The sequence below is a fragment of the Colias philodice genome, chromosome 9 (assembly GCF_061535455.1).
Source record: "Colias philodice isolate Cphi_HAF_F1 chromosome 9, ilColPhil1 Martin Lab GWU primary, whole genome shotgun sequence".
Taxonomy (NCBI): Eukaryota; Metazoa; Arthropoda; class Insecta; order Lepidoptera; family Pieridae; genus Colias; species Colias philodice.
Window position 1 is genome coordinate 2,932,647 of NC_143094.1, and position 18,515 is coordinate 2,951,161.

Genomic DNA, 18,515 nt, shown 5'->3' on the forward strand with positions numbered 1-18,515 from the left:
TATTAAGTCTTTCGTAAAGTCAAGAGTAGAATTTTTCTTATTACTTTAATAATATTGCCTCCTTTTAAACAATATGCAAATAAAACTACAGGGCGCTTTTATAAAATCGTCACTCAGCGACTTGTTTTATTTCTTCAGGGAGCTTTGCCTTCAAATACGCTCTGTAATTTTGAAAGAAAAAAAAAAACATGCTGTGTATTATATAACAATTCCAACATATTATAGATTATATTATATTTGTATTTGAAATGTATTTGTAAGTGTGTGCCGTAAAGGGATCCCATTCAGGAAGCTTGTGGCTTTATTGGCCACAGTAGTGACTTTCAGTAGTTTATCTATTGCTATGATTTATGCTTAGATGTGATTTATATAACGTAATAATTTATATTTAGATATATAAGTGAAATAACTTAATAAGCACCGATTTGATTAAAAAATGAAAGTATAAAAAACGAAGTTATTTGATTATTTCTATTCTTCAATATAACTTTTAATTAAGCCTCGTGTTCTTATAAATAACTAAGAACCCCAGTTTTTTTCTCAAAGGACGACTTGTTGCTGATAAAGTTTTAATATTCTTATCCCCTACCTTAAGGGGAGTTAATTAAAGTTTTAATTACAAAGAAAGTGAATAGATTGAAACATCAAGCTATTTTTATGTTATTATATTTTAATGATTAATAAATACATATTTAGAGAACTTCGTTGTATAAGAGTGTATATTCTTATTTTTATGCTGGTTTTATCAGCATGAATGGATTGATGGCAATCAAACAGAATCTCAGAATAGTTCATTTGATTTCATCAATTCAGGAAAATAAAAACTAACATCAAATATAAATTTACGAGATTAAGTAATTTCTTGCAGTTATAATTTTATAATTTATTTCCTTTCAATTCAATTTTACTATCAATACCAATCCGGCCCAGTAATAAGTTTAGGTATAGGGAAAATCGAAAATAGCCTCATTTAAAACGAACAATGGTAAAATCTCACCGTACTCTTTCAACAATGGCCACAAACATTGGAAATGATACAAAAACCAATCTTGTTTGTAATAGGAAACGAGAAAGTGCCCCCACAATTATCCCTCTCGTATCAACTCGTAGTGGAAAATAAAATTGCTTTTGTAAGCTGTGATCAGTGAAATGAGCCGATCACGCAATGCCAGATTCGTAGACGTTCGAAAGGTTTCTTATTGGCCCTCTTAACAATGGGCAGCGTTGGCCCAACAAATGATCGTCAATGTTGCCATTACGGCGATTATGAATAAACATCCACATTGACTGCCGATCATAGACATTTAGGCCTTCTACACTATCGTGATTGCCTCTACTCGCCCAACCCTGCCCAATGTGAAGAAGGCCCATTACGCGAGCATAGAACATAGTTTCCTTTGCTTTTTTTTCACGGCGCATGCGTAGAATATTTGGAGGGAAAGTAATGTAAACACGGTTGTCATGACAACGGCTTTGTAGTCTGTGCAAAAAGCTCTCGTAGTTACAAGTTGGATGCGTTACGTAAACCTATTGACGATATTAGTGTTGAACAAGGTATGTGTGATGTTTAAATTTGTTATGTTTGTTGGAGTGTTCGAGATTGTTGTATCACGAATTCTTGTTATGCGTTTCTTTGAAGTATTTGTGTGTAGCTATTGAGTGATAAATAAATCTTCTTATATATAAAAATGAATCGCAAAATGTGTTGGTAAGCGCATAACTCGATAACGGCGGAACCGATTTCGATAATTCTTTTTTTATTATATTCCTTGAAGTACGAGGATGGTTTTTATGTAGAGAAAACGTAAGTACCACGGGCGAAGCCGGGGCGGACCGCTAGTATTAAATAATAATGCGCAGTCTGTTCAGTGATGTTTACTTATTTAATCTGATAGCAAATTTTTCAATAAAATGGCCAAACCGGTATTAATCGTTAGTCATTACTCATTATTAATGTATGGATGCTTTTGTAGATTTCAAAATCACATCAGTAACAATGTCTCAATTATCAATCTTAGCCTGTCTTCACGCTCGTTGTAAAGTTATGAACGTAATAAATCGCGATTAAATCCGTCAAAAAATCCTAAACAATACTTAACCCTAAACCGCGGCTAGTTCCAAACCCGTCCCGGACGCTAATTAACACATAATTGATTCCGCTTCGCTTATCCTAGCTATTGGACCGGTCGTACCGGCTGGACCGCGGCCCGTGTGTCAATTAGACCTTTTGTCAATTAGCCTTTGTAAGTGCCTAAATGGCCTTTTTACGTTTTGGACGCTTTTGTAAGGCAGCAGTGGAGGGTTGAAAAGTAAGTATGGAAAAAAATTGTGAGATGGTAGTCGAAGATATGTAGTTGGATTTAGTGGTTCCCAAAATATGGAGAAAATTCGTTTGGTTAATATTGACATAAGAAAATAAAAATTAATGTGTTGTTGTGTGCGTAATATTAGATTTCTAACTAATTGTAAATGCAAAACAAAATAATAATTACTAAATGTTTACACTCAGCTTAAATTAATGTAACTTTCTAATGATAATCGCTGGAAAATTATACGAGTTCAAAAATAAACGCAACCGCAATCCAGACTGAGAAATGTAGAAATTACTAGAATTCTAATGCAACATTGCATGAATGCATGGTGTGTAGAAAGTGTACACACCTTATAATTTCAAAAACTTAAATGAAGTAAATAATCTGAATATGTAAGAGAAAATTTATGTTTTACATTAACATCTGCGATACATTCTTGTTGCATTCATCGTAATTTTTCTTCATGTCTTTTACATTTAGAAACTTCAAATAGATGTAAGAAATGCAGGAACCTTCGAGATTAGAAGACTATGTTTGTTCGCGAAAATAAAATTTATAGACGGTGAAATAAGGGGTGAAAATTTACATGGCTAACGGCTTGCGCGATAACGTGAAGTGCATACGAGCGACCCCTCAGGGGCCCATATTACGCAAATTTATGAAACGTGAAATTTTTGTTCTCAAGACGCATTTTATTCGTCAATTTGTAACATATTTATAGAATGTTCTAGATGTAATTGAAATAACTATTAATACTAAAGGATTATCGAAGGCTCGTGTCCCAGCAGTGGCAGGGTGATGATCATATAATGACGATGATGATGAATTAAGGATGAATTTATTTTATCAATTCTTAGTACTTTTGCAACAACATAATATTTAGTCAACTTTTAGTCAATAAGCGTCTCTATGAACACACACTTTTGAATATCTAAATCTTGTCCGCTTTACTTCGGTATAAAATCTAGTTTTATTATAGCGTTAAAGATAAAGTTTAGCACATAATAAAGATGGGCGCATGACAGTTGATATATTTGAGCTGGCTATGCAAATACTGGTTTTGATTCACAAATGGATCCAAGTCAGACATTAAGGCTGCAGTCTAGCAAAATTGCGTTTTCAACAAGTTATTTGACAATTTTTTCCCGGCTAATGAAATGATAAACTGAATTTTTTTTTCTTGTTTATCAATTAGTGTTATATACGCAATGCGCGTGAATTTTTTCACATTTATAAAGTTACTTTATGTTACCTTAATCAGGCCTTCAAGATAAGTCTCTTTCCCCCAAAGACATTTCGAGCTAAGTTTGTGCACTCACTACGTTGCAACCGATTACAATTTACACAATCTGATCAGCGCATTATTATCCTTATATAGTCGTTATTAAAAACTGCTGAATACAATTGCCGAAAAACTTATGATTTTCTTAATTAGAACGTTATAAATTCATTAAATTTCCCATTTTTTGCCTTACAAAATCGATTGATAAATACTGCTAAAAGTTATTTTTTTCCATTAATTTATTCGAGTTGGTTGAAGACCAATGAGTATTAATCCTTTAAAAAAATTTTTTTTGAATTTTGATAATTCTTTAAATATTAAAAAAATATTTAAAATAACAAGGAAAAATCCTAGCGAATTTCTTTAGTCGCGCTCCTTGGGCCGGAGCGTTCTGACGTGTGCTCTACGCTCGATTTTCCTTCATACCGAAGTGAAAGTTGCTCTACTTCATTAAATTTAATATTTTTGTTAATTGATTATTTTTATCTTAGTTTTGTGCAAATATTCGTATTTTTAAACATTTGATTTCGATATGGAAAATAAACGAAAAAAATACGCGTGTAACTACTAGAAAAAAAATTATCTTCGAACATAAAGTTAATGAAACCAAATAGATTGCAAAGGTGATTGGCAACAATTTCTTTATTTTACGGGGTGTCAGTAAAGGGATGTATATTTCTTTAAAACTAAAGTAAGCTCATAAATTTTCTTATAATATAATTTTTTTGAAGTTCCAAAAATGTTTATTTTTCGTTTGAGAAATACGAAATATAATATAAACTTGTATTGAGAACTTGAACTTCCCAAGTTCATCCGGGGAAATCCCCATACGGGGAAAATGATTTGTTTACTCCAAAATTGATCCGAGGTGTTTTAATTTTTTCTTCTAGTCATTTTCAACGTAGCGGCATGTTGTTTGATTATTAATTTTGTAACTTAAATACAGGATGTTGGTTTTATATTCTGATCTTACAGACGCGCTGACAAATTTAGTCCACCATTTCTAGTTTAGTTCTACCAACTCTAAGTACCAATATTAAAACGTTGAGAACTAAACAAACAGAAGTAACAGAGACGCGAAGAATAAAAAACGATAATTCGTTGATGCTTTCCCTTAACGACGTATGGTTAGGGTACATCACCAATCTGCAAAAAACAAAACTGATGATTCCCAATTGCTGATTAAAAATGGAAAACAAATAATCGACAACAGTGGTGAAAATTTGCTGATCACAATGAAACATCCTTCAGTGGTAGCAGATTTACTCATTTAAAATGTATCGGTGAACAGCGTAAAGGAGAGGAGGACAGGAAAACATTATGAATGTGGATGGTGGATTGTATACAGGGTGTAATCGATAAGTATGTGCATTGTGCAGGCGATTATGATGTTATTATTGCAGGTATCAAAAAACTTAAAACTGATATCGAAATTACTTTACCTAATGAGCAAAATGACAATAATAACTTTTTAAAAGTATAACGAGAAATATCTAAAAAATTTACTTTATACACTCCCATATCAAAAAGGGAAAATGGGACTAGTAGAAGTTAAATGTCTAATTCCGGCAAAAGACATGAATGCGGAAGATGCGGTTAAAAAAAATTTAATATTTGAAATACAATGCAAAAAATAACACTTTTGTCATAGATAAGAATCATGACTATTTTTTCCAAATTCAGGGACAACTAAACGTTGCAGAAGCAGAAGTCTGCTTATTTGCTGTTTGGACTGGAGTGAATCATTCGTTAAAAATAGAATATATAAAAAAGTATGTAACGTTTAGGCAAAATAAAATGATGGACCATTATCAAGATTTTACATAAATTGCCTACTGTCAGAATTGATTGATTCGAGACTTCAGCAATCGATGCCCATCAAGGACCCATCCTATATCATTCAAGCGATTGAAAAAAAGAGATAAATCCAGTGCAACCGATAAAGCATCAGAATGCTAGCAAAAGATTTATTAGGTTTATCAATATAAATCTATATATTATACATAATATAATAAATCTGTAGAAGACGCGAAGACTGACATCCGCGCGGACGGAGTCGCGGGCGGAAGCTAGTCAGAAATAAATATCTTTTGTTTTCATTTGCGTATTTTTCTCTTTTATAATTTTTTAACACAAACATTACATTTTTTTTATTAAATACAAAATTTGTTTATCCGTTTTATTAGTTAAACTGAACAACTTTCACTAAGAAACTTAGGTCGAAAAAAATGTATAGAGTTATGCATTTTGTATGGAAAGCTTATTTTTTTTTATATTTCGTCCAAATTTCTTTGTAAAAGTTGATCAGTTATATAAACATGAAGTTGAAGATATCAATAGAAAGTATTCGCAAATTTTGTGTACTGATAAAAAAAATCACCCGGTGTAATTTTCACGAAAATTGTTTCAAATTGTCATTTTTGGTACTTATTACGAATATTAAATTATACGAATGATTTAATTTTTTAAAATTAAGTGGAGCAACTTTCCCTTAGTACATTTGTATTATTTACATGTAGGATGACAGGATGCATTTGTTTGCACTACTAGACCAAGCCCTTAAGATGTGGAAATAGACACATTGTCAACAATATCACTAGAGTTATGTAACTGCTAGGATTTTTTAAGTTGTTCCTTTTTGTTTGTTTAGATATAAATGTTGGGGAATTATTCATGAAATAACTCTACCGGAGTTATGATCATGTTAATGTGAGTGTCAGGGTGAACAGAATTGTTTAAGCTCTGCCACCAGTGCCTGAAATAAATAGATTCAATGAAAATATATTGTATCAAGAGAAATACTTTAGATACAGATAAACATATAGGTAACTAAAGAAATCGCGAGTTTAAACAAATTATCCATAAACTAGCAGCTATATGTGCATAATTGCTAATAAATGTTAATTTTAATGAATAGGTACTCTATCTACTTTTAAGTTTTAACCGTCCTCTTAGTTTTAAAATTTTATCTACGCCTGCCTTAGATCATTAAGTAATGATTTAAGACGCCTGCTCTATGAACCATTATTCCGCTAGTACAAAGTATAACAAACAGTTACAAATGCGATATTTTTCATGTTTTATTCATGCGTTTGTTTGGTGAGGGATGTGGGTGTTTAGGCATGCAGTCCCTTTGGCAATGCTCTTTGTTTCAATGCAGTTGCTGAAATAATTACATAACGGGCTTTTATATACTTAGTTCTGTGTGTAGAGAAAGGGTTTAGTTCATTGATGTTGCTATGTTAAAATATTTTTAATGAGATAGATTAAAATTCAGTAGTTTAAGGTAAAAAGAAACGTTTAACTGGTAAATGCAATTTTATTTGCATTTTATTTACAACTGCATATTTAAATCCGCCGCGACATATGTTTTTAATTTTTTACGTAATTTAAATTTTACACTTAACGGAGGTTTTATAGTAATGATAAGTCTTAATTTACGACGTGAGATAAGTAGGTAATTTAATTTTTAATCGTAAGTAATCAAAGTTCATAATAAATGACTATAAAATACTTAATTACATCCTTCAACGGTACAGAACGTAATTTACGTAAATGCGAACAGATGGTTCGCCTCGATGAATAATACACAATAAGTTGAATAACGGTAGCTTTGTAAATACTTTACACAAAAGGTTATTTTTTAAGGCACTGACGCGTGCAGACGCTACGTCGCCGGTTTGGCGCGCTTTTCGCTACGATCGCGATAGTACGTGTATGCTTCGCTTGATCTAGTTCCACGTGAAACGCATAGATGGCGCTGTTACAAATTTAAAAAGTTATTACCACAGGTTATTACGTTATCCTGGATTAATAAAGTTTAGTTTTTATTGAGAAATAGATTAATGCAAATACTATTCAAAATGATAATGAATAATTATCGTTATATCGGACCTATGAGTTATAACTATATTCTGCAATTGCTAGCGTAGCATAAAAGGTCAATCTCTATAATAATAATATTATAGTGTACTTCAAAATGCTTATTATTTATAAACACGAAAATACTGTCTGTTTGTATACAATCAGGTCTGTTTATCTAATGATCATTCCTCTTCTGATTCACCTTAAATGAGTCTGGAGTCTAGACTGACGTTATTATTTGATTCCAGATTGGCGCGCCCCGATGACGGACGAGTCGGAGGCGGCGCGGCGGGGGCGCGGGGTGCCGCCGGCGCCGCCGCCCCGCCCGAGCGTCCGCCCCGAACCGAAGCCCCGTTCTGCCCCACCCCGGCTCATAAGACCGTCAGAACACCTGGCGATAGTCGAGAAAGCAATGGCAGAGAAGGCCATGGCGAGGCCCATGGGTGACAAGCCGATGGAGCGCCGGCCTCCGCCCCTAATGCCGGCGGTGACGGTGCTGCACGGGCCGAGGCCGGCGCCGCCGCCGCCACCACCGGCACCGCGGCCGTTTATACCGCCCACGAGAATGCCAGCTCCTGCTCATCCAGTTGTTATGAGGCTGCCGCAACCACCGAGAAATCCTCAGGTATGTTCCTCATTGGTTATTGAAGACATTGTTCTGTGTTTCTGTGTTACTTTCCTGAAATAAAACATTGCTATAACTTATAACATAGATATAATACGGCGATACTATAATTAGTACAAACAAATTAATTATTTACACATAATTACTCTTATGTTTATGTTAACGATATCAACTTCAATATTAATTAGCAAGAAAATTATTTTATTAAGAAAGATCATTTAATCTCATTTTAATTAAAAGCATCATGTTTTAATAATTTCAATTAGAAGGCTGGTGAGAACCTTGGATCGAGTTTTTCCTTTATCTCAGACATTCCGTAGTAAACCGTAACTAACTGTGAAGCTGCGTGAGGTCTTGTAGCGCAGCATGATACACTTTTTTCCACTAAATCCTCTTCGTTTGTAAGGATCCGGTCGAGTAACGGACTTCTCTGGATTACATCTTGGAGTAAATTCCATTGGACTTCCATTTGAAGATGTTTAGCGCTAATGCCTAAAACTAACAGTTTATTCTGGCGACCAAACAATGAGATATAATATTTTATGACAACTACGTGAACAACTCAATATAAAACATGCATTCATAAACATTTATTGCACATCGATAAATTCCAATTAACTATAAATGTTACAATTCGTGATACAAAGGATATTGCCAAAGTCAGTACCGAGAAAAGACAAACAATAAGTTTGTTTTGATTGCGACAGCAGTGGGCGACACTTTCCATACGCGATCGTGTTAGCGATAGTCGGAACGATGATGCAGCGATTCGTGTATCGATGCGAAAGTGATAGCCCGTGAGTCACAATGATATATGATGGCGCCAAATCCTTGTGTGCAATCGTGATGCTTTGACTCATGCGGTGTTGTAACTCTATAGAGCAGTTCATTCACAACTTCCCATTCCTTGTTTTGTAAATCCGTACGAGTGTATGTATGATGTCATTCAGAATTTGGAACTTATAATTTCTGACTAAAGTTAGGAGTAACGTGACGTCGTCGTAGCAACAATTAGCTGCTGAAATTGTGAAACCTAGAAGAAGTGTTTAGATCAAATGCCATTTATAATACTGTTGTCAACATTGACTTTATTTGAAAACTTTGTTTAAGCAACAAACGAGCGTGAACGCTATAAAAAGGGAGTATCGAATCGATGAAGTCAACCGCAAAGAATATCATTAAGAGCAATAAACTGATGCAATTCTGTGACCTACATTAAGGGCTTAAGTTCGTTAGTCCTAATAAGCGAGGAAGGTCCTTGGCCTAAAAAGTAAAAACACGTGGAATCAGCTGCCGGCAGCCGACATGCTCAGGAATGCCTTTGAACGAGATCCGACGAGTGAATAGAGCGGTCAAATGTCGCTTGCGAGCTATTTGCGTGAGATTCGTTAAATGCTTTTAACGTTTATGTGAGATTACTACAAAGTTTTCAGCTGCATAAGAATACATTATGTAAGAGGCCGTTAAATGAAGCTGTTACGAAATCTGATATAGTTAAAATTTTTCGGTTAAATTATCTTTTTACAAATTTGTACATGAAACGTACAAATTGAAATTATTTATCATTCCGATAAACAAAGCTTTATTAATAACACACTTAGAATTTTTTCAACACATCGTATTGTTAATACATGTAACCAGTTCCGTCGCGACTATTACGAATAGAGAGCGCTATCGTTTAAATAATGACGGTAGTTATCTCATATCGGAGTATTCAATTAGAATGCGACCTACAAAAGGGCTGTCAGTCGGTTTGTTTAGCATGATCGAGTGAATATTCGACAAGCTATCGAGTAATGTATCGTTCTTGCTTTTATTACTTGCGATTGTCGAACGCTAAATGGCGCTCCGACACGAGATCGTAACGGTAGTGCAACGGTATGTGGATTTTATCGGAAACACGATTGCTACTTACGTTTTGTTTGTGGGTTGTGTTTGTTTTGTTAACATTATGTTGTTACGATTATTATTGAATTGATGTTTGTGAAAGCAGTACAGGAATTTAATTTTAAAATTAACCATTAATTTAATTAGCCGAGCACACGTGAAGTGAAACTTCTTTGGTAGAATTCAAAGATACAGATATAAAAGTGGTCGCCTTACTCCATGACGTGATGGTATTACCATGACGCGAAGTTTCACTTCAAAAAAAGTTATTAGTGAGTGTTTCAAATTATCGTTATATGAATGGGTTATGGGATAGAATCAAAAGGTCTGCGTGAAATAGGAATGTGTTTATGGTGATAGATGAAATCCATTCACTAAAAACATTTATTTTTACATTCATGTTTACAATTAAGACAAAAAATAACGAATTTAAATGCACTAAGTATATATTTAGTATACCTATACCTATATATCTTAGGTTTGCATTTATAATTTTACATAATAAAGAATAATTATAATTATTATTGATAGCAACTTTTCATAGCTAGTAGTTTAGCATAGTCCTTTTCTGGCGAAAAAATTGACGGAATTACAATTTTGTACGATTTAAGTATGAATAGTCTAGTCCTGTCTGACAAAAAAGTTGTAATGAACTAGTTAGAATTAATTGCAATTTTGTACGAATTATAATATGAGTAATTTCATCGCTTATCGCTAAAGCTGTGATCTCAGTCTAACATCAGTCGCGTGGGAGATACACAGAGTATGACACGCACTCTAAATAATGAAAAATTATACAATACACTCAAAGGATTCGAATTAATTGCGTAGGCTGATGCTGCGTATTTGAAAAAATATTTTCTGTTACGGGCTTATGAATAAGTAATCGTAGAGATTATATTTAGAAAAATGTCGTTAGTATTTTTTGATTACACATAAAGTATAGATATCTTAATTAAATGTCTCCAACTTGTTGTGCCTTATCGGTGATAATAATTACATATATACTATTTAAAAATAATTGTCAACGGTCTTCTTATTTTTCTTTTATATGTACCTACCTAATTTGAACTGTGCGTAAAGAATGAACTTTACCGACTTGCACGAAAGTGTAGCCACGATAGAGTATATTTAACAACCAATAATATATTACAGCATATTCCAATTTCCAAGTCAAACCACAACTACAATTGGTTGATAAATAGGTTGTGAGTCTCATAATATCACAATACGAGTCCTTATTCGTAGTTAATTTAATGATTGATCGCTGAGACCGATGCATAAATCGACTGTTTATATTCAGCAGTTAGATCAATATTTATCGACGGTTTATTGTATTTGTGAGTGCATTAGCCTTTTAATAGCCTGTGTAGAAAAGCAGTTACGCCTACACTGCTTTAAAATTAATGATATTAATAATGTTCGGTGTAATGTGTATCTGTGAATCGTATTAGCGTAGGTCATGTCGGGTTAAAAGCCTTGGATCGCCTGGGGTGAGTGAAAACTGAAAAGTTAACGGTGCGTTTTTATTTTCATAAGCACGTTTTTAATGTGATAGCGATAATTACTGTGATATCGAAATCGATCGATATTATTTTATGGCGTAATAAACATTGCATAGTCTTATAAGAATTATGATGATGAATAGTTGTTTTAATAGTTTTCTCTGCACAACCTATAATTTTACAAGACAAAGCTTTAAAAAATATGATATACATAATTTAATCGTTACGGTTTTCAATTATAAACGTCCGGCCATAAAACACTGAAATTAATTTAGCTCCTAACATTCTATTGTAATTAGTTATTGTAGGCTATAAGATAACAGAACATCGACACGAGTTGGAAAGTGAACCGAAAGCTGTGCAATTGAAAAATAGCTTATTATAGCCGCCCAATGAACACTTAGAAAGTGGAGATCTTGAGCCCTTCGCTGTTCCCAACCTCTAAATACCTCTATTTTACAATTATAAAGAGCTGGTATGTTTATACAGGGTGTCCCGCTATTGGTATACTAAGCGCGAAGGAACTTGTAGTTTTGCATACACTGATCACGTAAAAAATACATAAACAACAAAATTACGTTAAATTTTTTTTGATAATTTTTTCCTGAAAATCCATGTTTTCTTCTCTAGCTTTGCGCAGCCGTCATATATCGCTTCTCTAATGTGAGCATTTTGTCTATGAAAACATAATCTTAAACGATAGCTCACGTGCTAGTGGCAAAAATGGGCGGGTTGCTTGTTATGGGTGTACACATAGAGTTTTAAGAATTCATCTATTTGAAAAAAAAATGCGTCTGGATTTTTTTAAGTATTTTTTACATACTCAGCGTATGCAAAACTATAACCTCCTTTGAGCTTAGTATACCAACAGTGGGACACCCTGTATAGACGTAGTCTGGGCTTATCAATAATTATTATGCTAACTTAAAAAATAATATTTTATGTTATGATTAATTTTTTATCTTTAAAATTTAAATGAAAGAATTGAAATCTACTATCTTTCTTAATACTATTATAAAGGCGAAAGTTTGTATGGATGTATGGATGTATGGATGTATGGATGTTTGTTACTCTTTCATGTAAAAACTACTGAACCGATTACAATGAAATTTAGCACACATATAGAGGGTAACTTGGATTAACACATAGGATAGGTTTTATCCCGGAAATCCCACGGGAACGGGAACTATGCGGGTTTTCCTTTGAAAATGCGGGCGAAGCCGCGGGCGGAAATCTAGTTATTTATATTAACTAAAATATGACTGCTAAATATTCCTGCTAAGTAAATGTGTACAATTAAAGCTCCCATCATTGATATCTTTTTGATGGTAATAAACTAATAACGAATAACCTAATGAGTCAAATATTTTAATTGATATTGGTTTATAATAAACTACAATAAAGTGTAATTATGCAATCTAATCCAATATTAAGTTTTTAATAATCTTCAAAAAATGGAGCATTTTTGCATCACAAACTCACAACTGTTTTAGGAAAGTCTATAATCACTATGTCTATAATCAAATTTAAACAACAGTGTTAGGATCACTTACTCATAACTGTATTAGGAAATTCTGTATATTATGTTTTTATCTCAAATCAGATATTCCATTAACCTAGCAACGCGAAGGCGTGCAAACCCACGTTTCATCAACAATGTTACAGCCCTTTATTATATTATCACCTCGGGATCGCGTGCGCATCTTGAGAGCTCGTTTAAATGCAGATGTATTAATTGTTAAACTGACCCACTTTGGAATAACCGGCTTTTGGCTTGGAACTGTTTATTACTATTTTTGTTTGCGTTATATTTGTTATAGATTTGAATATGATAAATAACTGCTATAAGTCTGTCTGTGCTATTTTATTAATCGTGTAAAAGCGTCCCTGATTGACTGTATTCGAACATTAATGAATTAAAAATTTGGATTTACTAATAGGTATCAAATATACCATTATTTAAAATAATAGAACTTAAAATCATTTAGGTAACAATGTGTTGCATCCACAAGTAGGTAGGTATTAAATATGTTGCGATGTAAAGGTTTCATTTATCTTTTTTTTTATATGAGAGCAAAACAAAAGCAAAGGTATGTAAGTAATAGGCAATACCATAAAACATGCAGCTCTGACGTTACAAACATGTAAAAATGTTCTATATATGGCCCTAAATCGTAGTTACACCTAATCTGTATTCCATCCATATGTTTTATTGCCTCAGATGTTTAACACACTTCTATTGCCAACGTGATTATAATATACCTATCGTGTTTTGTTTAAGTTGCACGTAACATAACTATCCATTTCTAGAGATATAGTAAGGCTATCTTTGATACATCTCTTGTGAGTTCTATGTGTATACCCAACCTTTTATGCTATAGAAGAAAAACTCTTTTTTACCGACACTTAGCATAAAATATCCAGCTTTTTGCTATTGACTTACGCATTTGTGATCTTTATGGGCCCTCTTTACAATCGAGAGCGTTGGCCCAACAAATGATCGACGATGTTTGCCGCCATTACGGTGAATAAAGTACATCTACAATGACGGCCGATCATAGACATTTAGGCCCTCTACACTTTCGTGATTGCTTCTACTTACCGATTGTGAAGAGGGATTAAAAGTATACCAATGTTTTTGGAAGAGTCTTACGTGTTTGATAGAATGTTCACAAATTGTAATAACATAAGCAGCAATTCAAGATAATAAGATAGTGTTCGTAAATTCCTATATTCTGTAAAATCGCGTGTCTTGTAAGTTGTAACTAAACACGATTAGAAACTCAATATCGGTGTTAGACGGTAAGTATTTGAGCTCAATAGATCTTATTAAGGAAGAACTCGATGGAGTCAATGTATCAGCTTACATGGATGCATGAAGTGTGCTTTTGTTAATTGCCTCGAGTGCTCCCTTGAGTGTGTTTAATATATTATGAGTAAGGTTTACGTATAATTTAATGACGCTGTGTTGATAAAGACACACATAGTTTTAGTTTTTATTTGGTTTGGGCATTGGTGCATAAACAAAATCTTTTTAAATCTAAGTCCGTTTTAAACGACGATTTCATCCAATGATTAATTTACTTAACGGAGCATGTTGTTTTCTCTTATTTTCGTAGGCATATCGAATAATTTATTTTATTTTCACAGTGGCCATGTTATTTACAGTCAAGAAATGTATAAGCCAAGGCATTTATAACACCAATGATTATCTTTCACTTGAATTCTAAAATTTTCGCGCCAAATGCACAATCCATCGATACAATTTTGGCTACTCGATTGCGTGATTTTCGATACCCATTCTCCGAGTGCATGCGTGTTTAGATAAAATCTCGTATTGATTTAACGAGCAGAACAAAGTCTGCTACTTTCAGTTGTCACCGCGGTCCGCCCACGGGCGACCAAAGCGCCCTTAATAACCTGATTGACAGGAGACAGTGTGCGCGGTTGCATTGTCTTACGGGAATCTTGCCGAAAAAGTTATTTTATTTATATGATAAAGTGTTTGATTTATGAATTTGTTAAACGATTCGGGTAGCAATGTAAAGTGTAATAAATATATTTTTTATTTTTAACTATGTTGCTGGATGGTTTCAGCTTTTGTATATGAGCTGGTTTTTCATTTATTCGATTAGTTATGACTTTTGTTATGGTTTTATAGATGTTTTAACGAACAAACGTAAAAAATGCTGCAATTATTGTAGGATCTCACAATAAATTTAAATTGACATTTTTGCTATGATTATTTTATGTCTTAATCAGTAATTATTACAAGAAAATATATAAAACAACAGTTTTTATAAGTACCATAAACTTTAACCCATTCTAAACTCTCATATTATCCAAGTTTATCATCACTACATAGTATAAAACAAAGTCGCTTTCTCTGTCCTTAAGTCCCTTTGTATGCTTAAATCTTTAAAACTACGCAACGGATTTTGATGCGGTTTTTTTTTAATAGATAGAGTGATTCAAGAGGAAGATTTTTGTATACAATTTATTAGGTTTTAGACAAAGCGGGCGAAGCCGCGGGCGGAATGCTAGTCAATAATAATTTGTAATGCAACATATTGTGTGAAGCCAAGTTTAACGATGTCAGTTAATCTGTACGTCGACAATAGTAAGCTTTTGGGCTCTTTAAATCAGTCTCAGGTTACAGTACAGCTAAATAACATGACTTTCGAGTCATGTCTTCAGTTTAATGCCAACAATAATCGTCACGTTTTAGTGGGTTCGCTGAGAATCATGAAAACGTGTTCTATAGATACATATCAGCGTAATCTATTAGACAGTTTATAATTGACTTGTCTCTATTTATTACTATAAAATATCGAATAACAAATGCTAGCTTTCCAATGTCCAGTATTATTTAGTATTATACGTTCTTCTTCAAAGCTTGTGTTTGGACGGTTTCAAATTTCACAGTCTTTGAATAGCATTATAGTAAATTTATTATTTGGGTAGGTATACCGGAACTTTTTATTGCTAAATATTTTTCATATTAAAATTTAAAAAAATTAACATGTTTTATAAATAAATTAAATGAATTTTAAAGTCTTCATAAACATGTATGTACTTATTTTCGCCTCGATACTCTATATAATTCCTCTGTTATAAAACCAATACTAACTCTTCAATAATCTCTATATTAGCACAAATGTTTATTTTAAAAATATAAAAACCATTTAAAAATATATATATATCAATAAATAAAGCGTAAGGGCGAGGCCACAACACTGCGTTGCGGCGTCGCGTCGTAAAAATCTATCGTAATCTATCGTAAATATCTATCTATGTAAATCCATGTCTCACTAGAAACTGAAACGTTAGTTAGCGTCTTTTCGTTCGATGTCGTATCCGATGAAATTTTTGCGTTGCGACATCGCATCGCATTGCTGTGCGATGTTATTTTTGCGACGCGACGCCGCAACGGTAGTGTTGTGGCCTCGCCCTAACGTGTCGTGTCGTACAACGGACACGCGATACAATAATGAATTCGTTCCGTATGGGATGATTATGCAAATATCACTTCGTGTGTACACGACACACTGCCTTATACAGGCACAATTGTAGGTCATACCTGAGCCTCATATGAATTTCAGATACGTTATTTTAATGTACGTAATAGGTTTATAAAATTGTATGAGATTTTATGTTTTATTTGTTGTTAGACTAATAGGTTTAATAAATGTGGAGGTACTACGATCTGGATATTTTTGGAAATCTGTTTTTATCCATTATAAATATTCTGCTCTTGATTTTAATTTAACTTTGTAAGTCGTTAAACTTATAAGAATACATAGATCAGTTTCAATAACTGTAATATTTTTGAGATTCAGGGAATGGTTAAATGTTAAGTAGATTAATATTTGAGTTAATGTTAATTAGACCGGGAGATACTGACACAAAATTTCGAGTCATTTGTAACAGGATGGCGGTTCTACAGGGTTCTTAGTACGCAATGACAAAAAGAAAAATGATGGTGTGAACGCTGGTACCGGCGGCTTAGTCGCGTGGGCGTTAGTCGAACTCGTCGGAAAATAGCGAAAGTCAAACGATTTGTAACAGTATGGCACTTATTTTTCCTGGAAGTTTGAGGATCAAAAAATATAAATACAAAATTTCAAAGATCTAGGTGTTGGAAATCTTCACTTATATAAATTAATACTAAATTAAATTTTCAAGTATGACAGCACTTTTTCCCCCTACTAGAAGTATGGCAAATATAATAATGGTCACATTTTATCAAATACTCTCCAAAAATCCAAATGCAATACTGGTACAAAAAGTTTGGCGAAATAAATTTTTTTTGCAGATTTTCGGCGGTATGGCGACCATTTGGAATCGTCCGAAAAGTATGGCATGGCGATTTTCGTAAATGGCTGCACGACGATGGTTACCCGTGCAAAAGTTAGCCTGGTACAAATGGTTGAATAATTGTTTTATTTAAATCAACATATTCGCGTCGGTATGGCGGGCTGTAAGTCACACCGGAAAAGTATGGCATGACACTACCGCCTACTTCTTTTTTATGGGCTATCGGTAAATACTAAAATTTTTGTGTTACAAATCGTTTGACTTTCGCTATTTTTTCGACGAGTTCGGCTAACGCCCACGCGACTAAACCACCGATACCAGCGATCACACCATCATTTTTCTTTTTATCATTGCGTACTAAGACCCCTGTAGAACCGCCATCCTGTTACAAATGACTCGAAATTTTGTGTCAGTATCTCCCGGTCTAAATGTGAAATTGTTATAGTTTTACGTTTTACGATAGTTTTTAAAAACCATTTCGTCATTTAAAGGTCTTGATGTAAAGACTGTTTGGTTTAATTGAATTAATTTATAAACATTAAACATGCGACATTTAGAATTTAACATTATAATTTTAAATTCAGCATTGTGATTCGTCATTTGTTACATTTCGTCATGCTTCAAGCGCATAAGTTGTTTACATATAGGAATAATTGTAGCATTAATGTTTTATCATCGCTTTCTATTGCGAGATCTCAGTACAGGCTATCTTTTATCCTTCTTACGGCCAAGTCTAAGGCATATCTGAAGACTAGTCCATAAACGACACAAAGTTAACATTGTAATGAAACACGCCATTGTTTGGCTTGATACAAAGCGATCTTTATGTCGACGAGATATTTATATGGCGGCAATAAAAAGTAATTTTTCTTTTAATTCTAGCTAAGAAACAAGTTTACTGGACTCGGTAATCCTTGAGACGTTTTTGTTAGGTATGTACCTACGTGTTTGGAGTCCCGAGTGACACATTCAGTTGCATATGATTTATAATGTCTGGTGTTTATATTGACGTTAAGGAGTTTATATCTCGCGGTTTACTGCAATTTCAATGGAATGCTTTTTTAATCGCATCTTATACGCTTTATACGCCGGCTTTCTTTATTGGCTTATATTTAGAGACTTAGCTTTACGTCAGATCTGAGTCAAAAGATGGTAGACAGTTTGTTTAATATTTGAAGCTGATACAAATAAGGATCCAATTATAATATTATTTTCTTAGCTTC

At 33.6% G+C, this 18,515-nt stretch overlaps 1 protein-coding gene across 8 annotated transcripts in view; it reads left to right on the top strand.

The window, feature by feature from the left end:
* LOC149485704 (rho GTPase-activating protein 23-like) overlaps positions 1-18,515 on the top strand; it is a 336,487-nt gene that overhangs the window by 63,890 nt on the left and 254,082 nt on the right. For all 8 annotated transcript variants that reach the window (XM_089698978.1, XM_089698981.1, XM_089698973.1 and 5 more), the window contains exon 2: positions 7,707-8,083. In XM_089698978.1, coding sequence (XP_089555104.1) covers positions 7,721-8,083 — 363 coding nt within the window. In that variant the 5' untranslated portion in view covers positions 7,707-7,720. The remainder of the gene's footprint in view (positions 1-7,706; positions 8,084-18,515) is intronic.